The 17,578-nt window shown below is 31.2% G+C and overlaps 1 protein-coding gene across 1 annotated transcript; it reads right to left on the reverse strand.

Moving 5' to 3' along the window:
- Positions 1-6,345: 6,345 nt before the first annotated feature.
- On the reverse strand, positions 6,346-7,397 carry LOC132756558 (uncharacterized). Its single transcript, XM_060747655.1, has 2 exons — positions 7,199-7,397; positions 6,346-6,905 (listed from the first exon to the last, which is right to left on the reverse strand). The coding sequence occupies exons 1-2, from the start codon at positions 7,362-7,364 to the stop codon at positions 6,379-6,381; spliced, it is 693 nt and encodes a 230-aa protein (XP_060603638.1). The 5' UTR covers positions 7,365-7,397; the 3' UTR covers positions 6,346-6,378.
- Positions 7,398-17,578: the final 10,181 nt, after the last annotated feature.

The raw sequence follows: 17,578 nt of genomic DNA on the forward strand, positions 1-17,578 counted from the left end.
CGATACTTTATAAAAATAAAATTTGGTCTGGTATGACAAAAGCACAATTTAGAGAACGTTCTTTAAGGAATTGATGTTATCCTAAGTTAGTTATTGTAAAATTAACGTTAGCTATTTAAAAAAAGGAACAATTATTACCAAGGTGATTATATCTGTTAAGAAATTCTTTTTCACAGCAAAATAAGGCTCAAAGCTCTACCGCAAGAAAAATGAAAACTAAATTGTTGATTGTTTTTGACTTTTTTTTAGTATTATTTATAACTATGCCTTTACATGTATGTCAAGTTAAATTCAATTACGGTTTGATCATTTTATATAATTTATTTCGACTTAATGTTATAACAAATAATGTCAAACGTGCTAGGAATAGGGCTGTCGGTTTTATCTATTAGAATACATATCTTAGGAATTTTATTTCATTATTTCACGTAAACAAAACGTAACACACTTCTTGTATTTCGTGAATAAATATAAAACGAAAAAGAAACACTGCATAATTATCAAAAGCAAAATAAACACAGACAACATCATTATCGGATCTTTTACGGTCAATTTCAATATTTTATGCACATCTATATGTTACCACCAGCGATTGGTGTATATAGGATGTATTATAAAAACGTATATTATCATATTGTACATGTCACGGTGATTATTCAAACAAGTACTTGGTTCTGTAGCTTGAAGAAACCACATTCTACTAGGTCTAAAGAAACGTTTTATAGGCGCTTAATTCAGCAAAAAAAGTTTGACGACACAACAAAGTATTAGATTACACAATCATGTATATTAATGTCTAGGCAGGTGAAGCACATTCGACATTTAGTGATTAACACGAAATACGAAATTATCAATATGTGCATGTAAGTATTGACCGTTTTTGAACGAGGGACGTTTAAATGATCCATATTTAGCTAGAACAAAATAGAACACAACACTGTAACTTGAAAGTGAGTCCGTTGTTGCTTCGGGATTACCTTTGAAGCAAACAGATTCTGAAGATGTTGGTTATCGTGGAAAACCATGTTACAGCCAAGATACAGTTTGCATAATTCGTTTAACACGTATCTTTACCGGGCACCATAATATCACTGGGCAATGAATGTGACAAACTGCAAAAGGAACTTCATTGTTATTTGATTTGCTGAAACCTCCCCTGTAAATTTCGTACTACGTTTCATAAATTGTACCAATTTGTGATGGTTGAGCCAACATTTCAACCAAACAAAGGGTCTTAGGTAGGCATAGATACTTAATGGCTGCTTCTTTCTCACTAAGTCTATTCAATACAAAAGCTCCATCTTTCAATTTTACCCTCCCAAATAGTATAAATACCTACACTTAATGATGTAGTAGAGAATTGCGCATTTGTTTATTAACTTCTTTTGTCCATGTTGGATATTTAGCAAACGATATAGCAAATAACACAAACACGTTAATCCTCCATTTTTGTGGAAGAAAGAAGTGTATAAATCTATGGCAATTTCTAAAAGACAAAATCGATAAAAATATTTCGAAAGTAAAATATTGACTTTGATTTTTATCAGTCTATAATTATACACAAATCCAAAACTCTAAGCAAAGAACTATGATGCTATCTCAACAGTTTACTTTAACCAGGTAATATACTGTAAGAGTATGTCGTATATCATTTATCGGTTAAGAATGAGACATGGATTTTTAGATGTTTCAACCCTTTTCTGTCAGCTTAAGTTGTTCAATCCTAGCATCAAGTAGATCATAGTTTGCATTACTAAACAGATTGTATACAGCTTCGTACGATCATCTATTTCATTGGCATGCGGTTCGGCAAACAATACAAACGCAATACAATTGTTTGCTTCATCATATTTGAGTTAGATTTTACACTTAAGACTATGAAATCATTTTTTAATTAATTACAATAAAATACTAAAAGGTTCGCCATACTTTTACCAAAATAAAACAAATGATAGTACAATTTAAAACAAATTTGACAATTAATTCTACAATTAACAAAAATAAAAAGATCATACAAAAAATACGAAATATTTTCCCTCATCCTCGTAATTTGTTATAATTTTCTTTGTGTGTTTTATTGGATATGATGATACATTGTATTTGTCAATTTGTTTAGCACTTTTAAGTATTGAAAATTACGTACCGCTGAAGCCGATAGTTTGTGATGTCTTATAATACTAATAATCTAAAAATTACAGCTTTGTTGTTTTTTTAACTTGAATTATTAGCTAACATGTTCTCGTATCTCAATTTGTGCGTTAGATCGTGTAAATGATTGCTTATTATATCTACATTTATTCTTATTGCTATCTACTGTTACATTATATGCTTTCATTTTCAAGTATGCTCATTACAAACTATGACCTCGTTTCAATATTGAATACTCATTTTATGAATTATATTTAGTTCATCACATGCGCACTTATATAACAAACAATCGTCGGTGCAATAAACAACAATATAAAAAAGACAATAATGAATGCTTTTATTAATGGTATGCAATAAAAAGTTATTCCAAACACATTCTACTATCGCATAAGCAGCGGCACCTGTAAATAATCTTTTAAAATATATAATTGTACCAAACGTAATAAACGTAATATATTTGTGTATGAATCTTAAGCATGTTTGTTTCACTGGCATTGCGTCCTTAAAATTTTGTAAACTAAATACTTAAAACTTAGTATACGTTCTTGTTCTTTTGATTCAGATATACATCAGGAAAATAGAACACAATTATATTTGAATAGACGTAAATATCTTTATATATGGCCACAGCCATTTGGAGAAAAATTACAAGAGATAAAATATTAGCAAATTTAGCACAACAGAAACTTATTTTCAAATGTAAGTCAACAGACGATTGTGTGACATATCATGTTAATGGTACGCTGAAGATAACATTGTAGACTTAATATCCTGCTTCAACAAACAACGCAATATGCGTATTAAAATGTTAGTATTGTGAAAAATAAGGGACAAAGGTTCTTTAAGTTTTGCCCCAGTTGTAAAACTTATCAACGACATGCAAATTCAACAAATATTGATATTGCCAATATAAAGTAACTACCATATTCTTTTATATAATAATATTATTTGTTTGTAGAAGATATGTAGCTGTATACACTCTAATTAGATACTAGAAACTCTAAATGAAGATATCACCATGCTTTATAAAATACTTTCTGTTTTGATTTATATCGAGATAGAAAATATATCGATTTCAGAATTTAACAAAAAGAAAAGGAAAAGGGGATAAGAAATAAACACTATATTCTTTGATAAAATGTATTAGCCTAAGGTAAAAGTACAACGCGGAAGACATATTATGCCTAAGAAATGCATATTTTCTTTTGATTCTGTTGTAATATCTAACATGTGTCGAATAACTTTGACATTACGAATGTAGTTCATATTAGATTTTATTTAACTGAGAGAAGTAGATTTGAACATGCAGTTATGTGTTGTAAAGAAAGGAAATGTAAACAAAGTAAAAATTTCATTTCCATACAAAAAGACATAATCACCTAATTTAACCAATTGCCAACAGATAAATGTGTCAAATGTAGAACCTTCAATCACTTTTTAATTACTTCGATGTGGTTGTTAATTGTGTTGTGTCAAGTACAATGTAATTGTTACATTTTCAAAACTTATTCATTTCTTTAAAATCATGCCAGCTCAAAATATTGTGATTTTAGTACACTGTACGCATGACACACATTCAGTTTTATAAATTAACGACTAGATAAGATGTCATATGAAGCATTTTTCAATAAAAGTATATAAATGATCTTCATTGCAAAATAATTCTTGAATTAGTAGTACAACCATACCCAATGCCTATTTTACATAATGCCAAAAAGTGAAAAAGATTGTTCAGGTAATGAGTAACTTATTGGATACCATAAAGTATACAAAAAAGCTGGGAAAAAATGAGAAATAAAAATAAAAGTATTTCGGAGTCATTTAAGGCATTAAAGGTTTTGCATAATCGCTATTATGTAAATATATAAGTGTCAATATCATATTGTTAAGCATTGCAAAGCGGCGAGACGGGTATGAATACTATCGTCGGTATCAAATCTTACCGTAAAATTAAAAATGTGGGTATGTTTTGCACGTAAACTGAAAAACAACAACAACATAACCGCTTATATTTAGATGAATGGAAATATACGCCTGTTTTACATGATATTTGTTTGTTCATGATTCAACAATTTTTGGTTTTATGCAGTTACTGTACTTACTATAGGTAAAGAATACACAATTACGCAAATTAGCTGTATAGAAATATTCATTATATCTAAAGTTTTATAATTTCATGATTTCATTTAAAGGTGATGGTATGTACGCGTGTTTACACACCGGATTAGTAATCAACGGGTTGCTGGTCGCGTTGTTTCTTACTCCCGTTACAAAACAAAACTTTACTCGTACACTTACAAGTTCTATGGACGGATTTGGAAGTGTGAACATAAGCTCGTACCTTCAAAATAGAAACTTAAATTAAATCTGTACTCACTTAAATATATATATATATTAGGGTGGAATACCGGTATATGCATACTTTGTCACTTTTTGTGTTACAGGTCGTTACTGTCTAATAAATCTTTATTTCAAGTGGTAAAACACAAAACATTATGTGCAAAGGTTGTTATCTGATCAAACTTTAACATAAGTGCACAGCCTAAATGATAGGAAATGCTTCTTATTAAATTTAAAAGTACTTCAACACCTGCTTATTCCACGGCTTAACCACGTTTTTATTTCAAATCTGGACCTTCCATGTTAGAATGACATCGGAAATCCCCGACGGCCTTAAAGTCTACAGTAACGTAAACCACTCGGCCAGGAAATGCTGGCATAATGTTGATATACATGTTGTGTACAGTATCCAGTACTCAACTGTTAATTTAATGAGCCACAGACCGGGTCCCACATATGTATTGCAGCTGCGTACCTGTCCAATAGAATGTCCAGCTTATTTTACACCGCCACTCTTAAAACAGTTTTGTTTACATTTAAAACTGTTCGTTGCTGAAGACGACAAATAACAGTGATTTTGTGCTGAACGGCTCGGAATTTAAAACGCAATAATTATTCCACTTTGCAAGAGATAATACAAACGATTAAGGACTACAGGTAGGGTAACATATAGATAATGTATTAACTTCTTGGAGAACAAATAGATAACCGAGTCAATATGGAAGTCAATACGGGTTAAATGTGGTCACTTTGAATGAAAACGAGGATTGAGTTGATAACATTGTGTAAATAAATGACTTGAATTGAATTATCACATTGTGCAACGTTTCAAATTCTTTTAATACATGTGTTAGGTCGTAAGATTATTTCTTGAAAGCATTTGTTTAGATATAACGAGTATATACAAATTGATGTAGTACGATAAGTGAATAGTTTGCGTATGTTTACATGTAGAAAGATAAAATACAAGAAAATATTTTTTAATGTTATTTTATTACAACAATTCTGATAAAAGCAAGATTATTTCATAATATATGCTATAACAAAAGACAGTACAGGATAAAAATGCTTATTTTGTAAACCTGTTTTTTATAATGTCATGTAATAATAAAATAAACGTTTTGTGTATTTAAAAGCATATTAAACGTCTATCGAGTAAACAATATAATCACAAGATTCACATAAGTCCGTTGAATATATATTTAGCACATGTTTAAAACATTGATAACAATGACATACTATTTTAATATGTTAATTTTAATAGTAAGTGTTAATGCATATAAAGATGAAAAACATTGTAAGTTTCATGATTATAAATCGATTATTGAATATAAAATAACACAACTTTTAGTAAGGGGAATGGTAACAAATGCTCAAAAGTCCTGTTGTTTTAATAAAATTTATCTTGTTCTTATAAATTTAACTTCCAAATTATGATCCAGTTTGGAAAATGTGATTGATAGGTAATTGTAAAACTGATTGCTTTTTCAATGGAAATAAATAAAAAATGAACTTTTCTTTTGTAATCATTTTATATAAATTGATTTCTGGATATCCATAAATGTTATGATGCTTTCTTTCGTATCTTATGATATATTGTATCAATCTCAACACGTCTGGAATATCATACGTATTAATATTTTGTCAAACAAGAATGTTCTTCAAAATGATGTTCATACTGTATGAGCTTTTCAGAGTAAGATGTTACCATACGATCTCTTTTACGGATCATTTCATAATTTATTGTCAAACTGGTTATTGAGTTAAAATTAATAATTGATAAAATTATGCAGTGATAAATGATGAACATATTTGTGTAGCTGTCGTTTCAAAAAGGAGAACAAGGCATTTGTGATATCAAGTTTTGATATATATTAATAAAAGTATTTTTCAAAATGAGCAAACGGCACATGTAACTTTCTTTCCTTCCTCGTACGGCGGGCATTTGAGTGATCCGCATTTCGCATAAACGAAATAAAACAATCTGCCATTACGGTCTGCTGCTGTACCAGGTAACGCTTGCGGCTGATCATCAACGCAGACGAATTCCGTTGCTGATTTATGGCTGTCATGACCAGACATAAGATATCCACTGTACTGCAAGATATGTTTCTCATTACAAATGTTTCTTCCAGGAATCATGTAAATGCTGCTTCTAGAAACGTGACATACGGCACATGGAACATCATGCTCATGAATGCTTGCCCAGGAAGAACCAACTTCATACTCTGCTCCGTATATATTATTTACAGTTGATTTTATAACAGTTCGATCGTTCCATGTTGGTTCTTTATGGAGGCAAACATAATTTGCAGCCCCGCCCTCACTGTTATAGTATGAACCTCCAACAAAACCGTCGTAAATCAATGTTGTTCCATTTGGACAAGAAGTCATTCCCCATCTCGTGAACGTGTCACCTGAATCGTAAAGATTGTTGTTGATTTTTTTGTTCTGAATAACTTATGATACAAATTGAAGTAAGTTTATCATGTCGACATATATTGAAAATACTAATACTCTTAGCGTTTCAAAAAAGTCAAAGTTATTTTATAAATGTTAATTAGTTTAGTTCATATGCACTTTATTTAGTCTTTATAACATGCAATGAAAAAAAATTCTGTTCTCCTTGTGTTTGAATTCAAATTTTTTTTCAAATTAAACGAAACATAATTATGACAATTTGTATAATAATTTAAGATTATACTTTTACCTTGTTTTGTCTCCTCTTGTGAACTCAGCTCTTCCAGTTTCCTTTCAACTTCGGATAATCTGTAAATGACTTTAAACACGTATTCAAATTTCTCATGACATGTTTCATCATCAGTCATTGCGAAAGAAAACATCACAATTAACAACCAAATGACTGGAATAAACATTTTTTTGTTATAGTAATAATTTCAACTTTAAAACATAACAACCGAAGCATTTGGAGGTAATGGTTTGTAATCGTTGCGTTGTAAGCTTAAATACAAAACTTTTAACTTAAGGGTGAATGTCTGATGTAAAGAAAGGCATTATAAATAAATTAAGCCGATTATCACCCATGTTTTATGACAGTTTACTTGTTAGCAATTATCTTGATAAACATTTAGAAAACACGGTATTTTGAGATATTATATTTAGGTTATCTTGTTAACCACAATTTATTATACAAAGTCAGACAACCTTTAATACTTTTAGTGCTGTAAAGCCACTGTGTACCTTAAAAGGGTGATTGTTTGTTAAATTGTCTATTGTGTAATCTGATTTGTTAATTATCTCGAGTACACGACTTAATTATCTCGTTCCCACGACTTAGCTACACGTGGCCAGGACAAAGTATCTCGTGCACACGATTAAGTTACTCCTGGCCATGACTTAGTAACTTGTGCGCACGACTTAGTAGTTCCTGGTCATGACATAGTATCTCGTACGCACCACTTTGTCAGTCGTGGTCACGATATAGTTCCTCGTGCGCACCACTTAATTATCTCGTTCCAACAACTTAATAGCACGTGGCCACGACAAAATATCTCGTGCGTACGAGATTAATAAAACGCACAAATGGCTTTTTTTCTGTTCTGTGTCACCATAATTGCCAGCAGTTAGTAAGTTTAAATCAAGGACAGGGGACATCCAAGACAATAAAATCAACACTAATACTACTGTGAAATAAACATTAATCTACTTCTGGCTCTGGAAAGAGGATGATTTTGAAATCTGTTTATTTTGTTTGATTGTGTTTTATGTCACACAGACACAATATATGTCATAAAGAGACGATCCAGATTTAATGGTGGAGGGAGACCTCGGGTGTCCTTCCATGCATTAATTCCGGCATAAACGAGATTTGAACCCACAGCGGTGATTTTGAAATAAGGAACATTAATAATGGAAAACAATTAACAACTCTTAAGATACCACAAATTATCAATGTTTAAAACAGAGTAAAATGACTTTTTGCCTCAAACTATAATTCATTTGCAATTTAGTGAATTCACAAAAAGTGCTGGTGCAATATTTGACAGGCTACCTTTACCTTTTAACTTAACGTACCAAACTTCCTTTTTAAAAAATAATTGAAACATTACTGTTGTTTTGTCTTTCTCCATGGATATACTTTTCCAAAAGACAACCACAATTTAGCAACGTTTTCGTTATTACCTACCCATTGCAAAAGAAAGCAATCTTCATCATGATGACGGGAGCGATAAAGGACACATTATATAGGCTTACCAAAATACAAGGACACAATACAAATAAACAAAAACAAAGTACAGATAACTCAATATTTTTGTTTACACAAGAGTAAGATAAACAAAGTTGTTAATCATAAGGAAAAAATCTAGTTTCAATGTAAGAAATATTTAGATTTTTTATACATATTTGTTCAAAAACAAATAGATAATACTACATTATAAATAAGCACTAAATTAAGTGCAAAAGTAAAACAAATGTATATTTATTCCAAAATAAAATTATGTGGATGCTAATCAAAATATCGATTATAAACAACATCTCCCCGTTTTATAATAAATAATAGAAATTAATATTAAATTTGCAAAATGTTATCAAAAATTGTGCACGATCACAAACTTGAATTCTGCTTAAGCCGGTGCTAGGGGGCGTGGACAGTAATTTGCACTTAACAGTATCGTCCATGAACAGGCTCAATCAAACCGAGCCTGCAACGTTGTGCTGTGTTGGGCTTTCTTTATGGATTCTTATTATCTCTATTTTATCGCCACATTAACGTTGTTTGTGCCGTGTGGAGGCTGTAAAAAGTCGCCCCGTACATTCAATCAGAGATGTAATATTTCCGATCCTAAAAGATTGTTCAGCACGACATTATTGTTGTGCTGGTGGTAATTTAGTTATTTCTATTCGGCTATTTTATTGTTGGGTGGTTCCAGTATTCCTCACTTGAATACTGTTGAACCACCCTTAGGATATATGGCCTGCTTTTAAAATTTGTCTTTTGACGCCTTATCTGTGATATGCAGGCTTCATAACCTCTGATCCCCTTTCAAAATTCCATTTAATTTAGTTCCACCCATTGTGTTCTCGTTTAGGGCACACACAATTTTTTACTTGGGGACCATTTGCCGCTTTTCATGGAATGGCAGTTACGTGTCACATTGAAGGTTCCATGATAACCGCCATATGAACACATCTGCGATGTTTGAAATTCAAAACTGTACCAGTTCGTGTTAAATGTTTAATTCTGCTTCAGCCGGTGCTAGGGGGCGTAGACGGTACTTTGCACTTGACAGTACCGTCCATGAACAGGCTCAATCTAACCGAGCCTGCAACATTTTAATTTTGCCGTGTTGGGCTTTCTTTAGGGATTCTTATTTTCTCTATTTCATAAATTAGCAAAAAAGGGAAAAAAATTCAAACAAATATGATGTTATCTAAAGATAATTTGTACCTTCAGTTTTTGTTTCATAATACCAAATTAATTTATCATAAAGAAATAACCAACATACGAAAGGCACACTAAAGCTTTCAACATTATATTATTAAATTAATTTTATTTTTATTTTTTTGTTTATGGTGTCTTGCATCAGTTTCCATTAGGTAACAATTTAATGTACATTGCTCAACTTTTATGACAAATTATTTCATAATCAGTGCAACTTTTTCTATATGGGAAATAAAGAGGATATGTGTTTGTTTTGCATGTAAGATTGAAATATATTTCACTAAGTGAACACAAACCAATATGCAATGAAAATATTATAGCTGGTGTTCACGAATGAAATATATTTCAATCTTATATGTTAATCACAAAACATTTTCTTTTAATTTCATGCGTTTTAAGTGATTTTAAATATTTTTACTGATTTTGCCGCGTAACGTGCGTATTTCTCCTTTATAACATCATCACACCATGACGTCACATCATCAATATTGAAATATATTTATGTTACATTTCTCTTGTTATTACATATTTAACATGATGTATGATGACACCGACATTCTTTTCCAAAAGAAGCAACGTTTACGTTTGACGTCATTTATATTTGCCTGTTATTCCATTTAGTTATGATATTCTTTTCATTCGCATTCAGATATAGTCCGGCTACAGTGAACATTATATTTTGTAAATTTTACTTGTGGTTTATCTGAATATTATAATCTGTTATATTACAGCAAAACACAGGAAATCATGAAATAAACATCTTACATACACTATATCGATTATTTTCATACATATCTTTATATATGACACAATATCATATTTTATGCTTACTGTGTTTTACGTCAATTATTTGCACTGTGAACAATATATAACTTTTTTTGAAAAGGTAAAGGAAAATAGTGGTGAACAAAAAGCGCCCATTTTTGTCAACGTCTTAAACTTTAATATTATTATACGTGCATTGCTCTATGGTTTACTTTTTTACCACTAGTCATTCATTATACTAGAAGTTATCATTGCATGCCCGTACACAAAATGTGTGTGTAAAAAACATAAACATTAAGGCTTTATAATTGTGACTACTTCATTGTTAAAAGACCAACAGCAAAAACTTACCTTGTACATTTATGCTAATGATTTTGGGGTAACTCAACATATTTCAACCTTCAAGTGCAGCACTCTAAAACAAAATGAAAAACACCTATTCTCGTAGTCAGAGCTATTATCCAAGAACTTATAAAAAGTGAGATTCATTTTTTTACAAGCGTAAAATATTATTATATTTGTGTAGTTTATTAATGTTAACTTATAAATGAATGTGTCCTTTGGAGCAAGATATACATCAGAAAAAATTTGGTAATGCCCTTAAAGAGTTTCAATCCATATATCCTGGTATATAGCCATATAAAGATAAAGGTACATGTATATGCAATGCTTGAATACAACGAAATGATGAACCCAATATAAAATATAACCAATATGCTTTTAGCATTTTCATCATTTGATATACCTATATCAATCATTTTCTTTTAAGTCTATTTTTTTTCACTGAAACCTCAATTGAATTTCCGAATTCCAAAAAGTCAATATCAATTCCATATTACACAGCGTGAATCGTTCCAGCGTGTATCGTTTATCGTTATTCGTGTATCGTTTTTATGTTAAACTTGCGTTTTAAAGCATTCATTTGGCATCCTCAGAAACGTTTAGCATTCGTCTACGTTCGTCAAAATGTTGAAGTAAGTGTTTTTGCGTCTGTTACTAGTGAAATGTTTAAATGAATGGTACGGTTCTATTATTCTGTTCTATTTACCAATATGTAGAAAATAAGACCACCGAGTGAGCACCAAAAGGTATATTTCACGAGTAGGTCAGCAACTAAAAAAATGTTGTTTATGACATGCAAAGAAATGATTAAAAAGACGCTTTAACTTAATGCTTAATGAAATGCGAGCCAAATGATAATACACTGGGACGTCGTTTACGAAGTCACTTCAGTAAGTTGGTTTCAAGTACTATGCACGCTGGCATTTTACTGAAATAACGTATCGGGCTTAAATTCAAAACAGTGAAAGTTATCAAATTGATGATTTCTCTGTTTCAAACAGTGAAATATCATTTTTTTAAGTTCACTTATATATTTCTACAAATTACCGAAAAGCATGTAATGAAAAAGATACCTTGAATGTTATTATACAGCCCCTTAAAGCAAACTGCCGGTAACCATACTGGTGATGTGCAGCTATAATAGTCTGTAATGACTAAGAATAAATAGACATATTCGGTTAAGTTTAACATGAGTTAATTCCTTTTTAAAATAGAGAAAAACTGAAAAGCTAAATGATACAACAAAATCATAAAATGTTGTAGGCTTACTTTTATTAAGTACATGTAATAAATAATAATTTGGAAAGTAGTGGTAAAGTGAGCAAATGTTTAAATTCTGATATAAATCAAGGGATTTTTAAGATAGTTTTTACTTTTAATAATGGGTCAAATGCATGTTTCAATTTCTACATATATATAACGTTTATGCCCATAGATATTATAAACAATCAATCAATATGTAAATTATTTTGACATACCTATACTGTGTCGATGTGACGTAAAAACCCAATCAAACAAACAAACAAAATTTGACATAGTTGAGCTTTCCAGTTTCACAGCGATGATTTTTATCACTTTATAAAGATTGACACATTTTCAGGGATATGTTATTTATTTGTGGGAAGTCCATATATTGGAGCACGGTAAACATATGATGCGCTCTCAACTTTAAATCAGGAGAACTTCACTAAACATTTTGGATTTTAAAGACAAAGTCGTGTAAATAGTTTTTTTATGCTACAGTAGCGAAGTGCCATCTAATTGTGGGTGTGGGCGTGTAAGATAGCAACATAGTCTCGGGCCATTTACTGGCATGGTGTATGAAATCACAAAAAAAACATACTAAACTGGAAGACAATTTGTAAAATTCTTTATAGTTAATATGATAAACAAACATACATAATATTAGTCATTTAAAAATGATACGAGGGTTGTCCAAAAAATTCGTGCACTGCAATTATCGTCGTGAGAGTAATTATTAAAAACAAAAGAATTACGAGGGTTGTCCCAAAATATCGTAGACAAAGTCTGTTACTCAATCAATTATAAAACAATAGAGTCGTCAAGCCAGGGTAAAGTCTAAGGGCGTATGGAAGTCTCTAAAAACCTATCACATCAAGTTCAAGCTGTGTCCCCTGAAATCTATGGCAAAGTGCATTATCTTGATAAAATATAATGTTCTCCATGTTGTCAGTTAATGCTGGACGCTTCTTGAACTGAACACAGTATTCAATGACATCGCGCTGCGCCGCATTTTCATCTGACGTCGCCATTTTGGGAATTTTCAAAATAGCATTGCTGATACATATTATGCTACAGATTTTTTCAAAGTAGCGTTACATAAATGTCTGTTTGGGATATGATGTAAAAATGAATGACGTCGTTCCACAGGTATGTATTTCCCATAATTATTATTATGCTGGAAGTTAAAGGCGTGTTTTTAAGAAGCATGCTCTCAACACTGACTAATATTTTATCGTGCTCCAGGTATGTTGTACTGTTTAATATAAAACCCTGATAAAAAGCGTTACCTTATATATTGGCTATTTACTTTAAGAGGGTAAATTAACAAATGACCAAGGAAGATATCTGGTAAATTTTATTAAGTTATGACGTCAGGTTGAAGAGAAAATAATGTAGTCTACGACATTTTGGGACAACCCTCGTATATATTACTTGAAGGGGAAATTTGTCTCCAATAACTGCAGTGCACGAATTTTTTGGACAACCCTCGCACATAGCATATTAATAAAATGTAGATATCATGTCTCATAATTTCAACTTAGTTATAGTGCTATGACTTATATTTTCTGATGCGCTCTATTTGTAAACACCTGATTCACTACTCCCACTCCCCTCCCTATCTGGCACCAATGGAGGTACAAAAAAGGTTTACTGGTTTCAAAATTGTCCTCATTTTGCTCGTTTACAGATTGAGACCCAAAATGAAAGTTTATTCTAAATAGTATACAATCATTAAATTTCATAAGGGTTGAGTGGACGCATCACGGATGCAATTGTCATTTAGTTATTAAAGCCATTATCTTGAAAGGCAACCTCATTTTCTAGACCCCTTTTTATGTAACAGACTAAAAAAAGGTCTTGAAACAGATATGGCGGACTGCGGGCCCAATACGTACATGACATTTTCAGGAATAACACATTAGTTTCGTTCGTTGCTATATGAATGACTATATAGATGATACAAGCATTGATTTGCTAAAATTGCTACTATTCTCTTATTTTGTTTACACCGAAAACGTGTTTTAAAGATACTTTGGCTAAAGAAAATATTTTTTCCGGAAGGGTTCATGAAGACGTACCTGTTTAAATATAGGGATGCATATTAGCGCATTTTAGTCTTATATAATAATTGTTCTTAAATTTTAATTTATTTGATGAAGGCATGTTTACATAAATATTTATAAAATCTACATGTCAAGCTATAATTTAATCAAATCGCGGTCGGTATTCTTATCCCAGCGGAATAAACGATCGCGGCTAAAAGTTATTAAAAAGCTATATTAATGCGCTATTTTATTATAAACGTTTAGAAACTGTTTTTTATTTTGCCTACGTTTTATTGTTTCAAAAGAGCGTTAAACTTTATCGTTTGGAGTATTTCGGTTAGCATTTATCGTTTGCGAGCGACTGCTTCTTTATATTTCGTTTCTTACAGCATGCGTGTAACGTTCGTTCGTTTATCGTGCAACATGCGTTCGTGTTTTCGAAAGCGTGCGTTTATGTGTAAACTACAACGTTTACCCTACTGTATAAGCGGCGTAAAATATCAAAGCTTGTATACGCTTTATGTTGAAAATAGGTGTCATATTGCGTTTTATACAATAAAATATTAACACGGAATGTGTATACGTTCATATAAAATGGTGTTTAATTCAAGTCTGATCTCTTTGAAACGTTGTTTCACTGATGATTTGTTTTATATGTTTCGAAATTAGATTAACGGCTGTGTTTGTGTCACTTATCTTAAGATTCAGATCTCTGTTTTTATTATTTCATATCCTCAGAAATAATATTGTTAGGGACAAAATGTTAAACATTATTTTCATCGATGAATGTCCCGTTCTTTTAAACAGAGCATTCAAGACAATTGCACAGACGTTGGAGTTCAGCGCTCAATTAATGTATTTGACAATATCCCACTTTTAACAAGGCATATTGTTATACTTGTATTAAGGGACCAAATGGGAAAGCACTAAACTTTGTCGCTAAAAACAACAAAAAAGTCAACAATAATTTTTTTTTGTTTTGGGATATACTTTTTGTTGTTTTTTCTTACTTCAAATGATATAAGGTATAAGATTGTTGTTTTTTCTTGGCTTGTTACTTTGAATTTGATACACAACCTGGTCATGATAACGAAATTTATTAATTAGCTTTGCTTTTTTACACCAATAAAATACTTAAAATACAAGTTATTTCCCGATAAAATGATATATTTGATTAAAAATTCAAATTAACTGGTATTGTTAAAAAAAATTAAGTACCGATATGTAAGTTAATTTGCTCACTTTAAGCTGTAATATGGAGAACTTTAATTGTTCTAATATCTGACAAAATTATCTACCACGTATATGAAATTAAACGTATATTACGCATTCAAATACAAGAAAGCCTCATGGATGTACGAATAACAGTATCATGTGATAAAACAAAAGACTATCATTAACCATTTAAATGGCGTTAAAATGTGTCTTTAAATCAGATAATTCAAATATTGTTGATAACCCGAATATTTTTAAAACAATGATTTATTTTCCAGATCTATGTGAAAGCAATTACAGGTTAAAGGTAATTTTAACGTTGTCCGGGACACACCCTAAATTTACAAGATGTATCGACAAGAAACTTTGTATGTAGACACATCTTATAAAGTAGAAGAGTATTGTAGTGCATAAGAACCGTAGCTCTGTCCACCTAATTTTGGAGTAATTGTCCTTTGTTCATTTTTACATGTTTAACTATGTCAGGAACTATGTATAACGAAATATCAGGAAGAAACGCTGTAGGTAGTTAGATCCCAATGAGGAAAAATTCATTACAAAAGAAACATTTCTCTGCTTTGCCCTTTTTGAGTTATATCCTTATTTATTTTTTTGTTCACTGTTCAAAAAACAAACACTGGGACTACAAAAATTGATACACAACAATGGTTCTAGAAGTGAAATGTTGGACATAACTTTGCAAATACAAGAGATATCATTTAGAAACTGCTTCTCTATGTCCAAAATCTTCTTCTACTGGCTCTTGTATATATTTATTCTTACCGTCGTTTTGGTATTATTATTTAATCCGGTACTCTTCGGTGACAATCGAGTGACAGAATTATCTGGCAGTGTTTCTTTTAAGATTTATTTTAATTAGTTATTATAGTTTACTCTTATTATTGTAAATACAGACTCTGATGTAGTGCAAAAAAGAACGTGACCCTACCTATCTAATTTTGAGTCATTGCCCTTTGTCCATTTATACATCTAACTCTGTATATATAAGAGATTAAACAATAAACTGTGTTGGTCGAGATATACCATTGGGTTTATATGCATTGCAAAAGAACCGTAACTATGGCTTGCCTAATTTTGGACTTATTGCCCTTTATTCTTTTTCTTTTTTTTGTTCTCTTTGCCTGAAAAATAACTCTGAAAAACTACAAAATGAATGAACAAGACAATTTGTTGTTAGACACATCTCACTCATTTAGTAGAAGCCGGCAAGTAGATTTCTGGGCCGGCAAGTAGATTTCTGGGAACATCTTTCCGAATGAATCTGTTACATTTAACAATGTTCATTTATGACTGGAGTGTTCATTTTGAAGCCTGTTTAATATACTTAATTCATAGAACAAACTTTCCCCATTGCCACAAGTACCACAGGATTAGAATCAATAGCATATCAATAAAGCAACAACTTTTAAAACAAGAACTGTCAGAGGACAGTATTGGCACGACTATTCAAAAAGTTGTCACAAGAGTGTTTTATTGAGTATAATAATGCTTATTACCTATGAATACATAAAATTGACCGAAGAGGTACAAAGGCTTGTTATTAAAATGTTTTATCAAGTAAATCACTGCTTTATATTATTATGAATGCATAAAAATGTCCCAAAAAAAGGCACAAACTCTTTAGTAGTTATGGAGATAACAGCTTACAAGCAAAACTTTACCATGAATTTGTAAGTTGAAAAAGGGGAGAAAAATCAGCCTGCAAGATAGAATTATGGATCTTGGTCAGTGACCTACAATTATGATTCTAAATGCATATGTGAAGTTTTAAATAAATATCTTTAATAGTTATTGAGATATGTAAAACTTGCATGTAAACATTAACCAAGAGACTAAGTAGAAAAGGGGAGATGAATCAGCCTAAATGCGAGTAGAGTTATGGAACTTGGTCAGTGACATACAATTATGACTCTCCAATTATGACCCTAAGTACATGAGTAAAGTTTCAAGTAAATATCTTTGAAGACCTGTAACCTTTAACTAAAATTTCTAAGTTTCAAAGGGGCAAATAATTCTGCAAATATTGCAGTCAGAGTTATGCAATTTTGCAAAC

This window comes from Ruditapes philippinarum, unplaced genomic scaffold (assembly GCF_026571515.1).
Source record: "Ruditapes philippinarum isolate M1 unplaced genomic scaffold, ASM2657151v2 ctg4041_1_1_1_1, whole genome shotgun sequence".
Classification (NCBI taxonomy): domain Eukaryota; kingdom Metazoa; phylum Mollusca; class Bivalvia; order Venerida; family Veneridae; genus Ruditapes; species Ruditapes philippinarum.

What these genes read in the sequence shown, in the direction of transcription:
- LOC132756558 (XM_060747655.1), bottom strand. Translation starts at nt 7,364, where the DNA reads ATGTTTATTCCAGTCATTTGGTTGTTAATTGTGATGTTTTCTTTCGCA. An exon ending in ACAAGAGGAGACAAAACAAG is followed by an intron (nt 6,906 to 7,198) that starts GTAAAAGTATAA and finishes TTTACGATTCAG; the next exon opens with GTGACACGTTCACGAGATGG.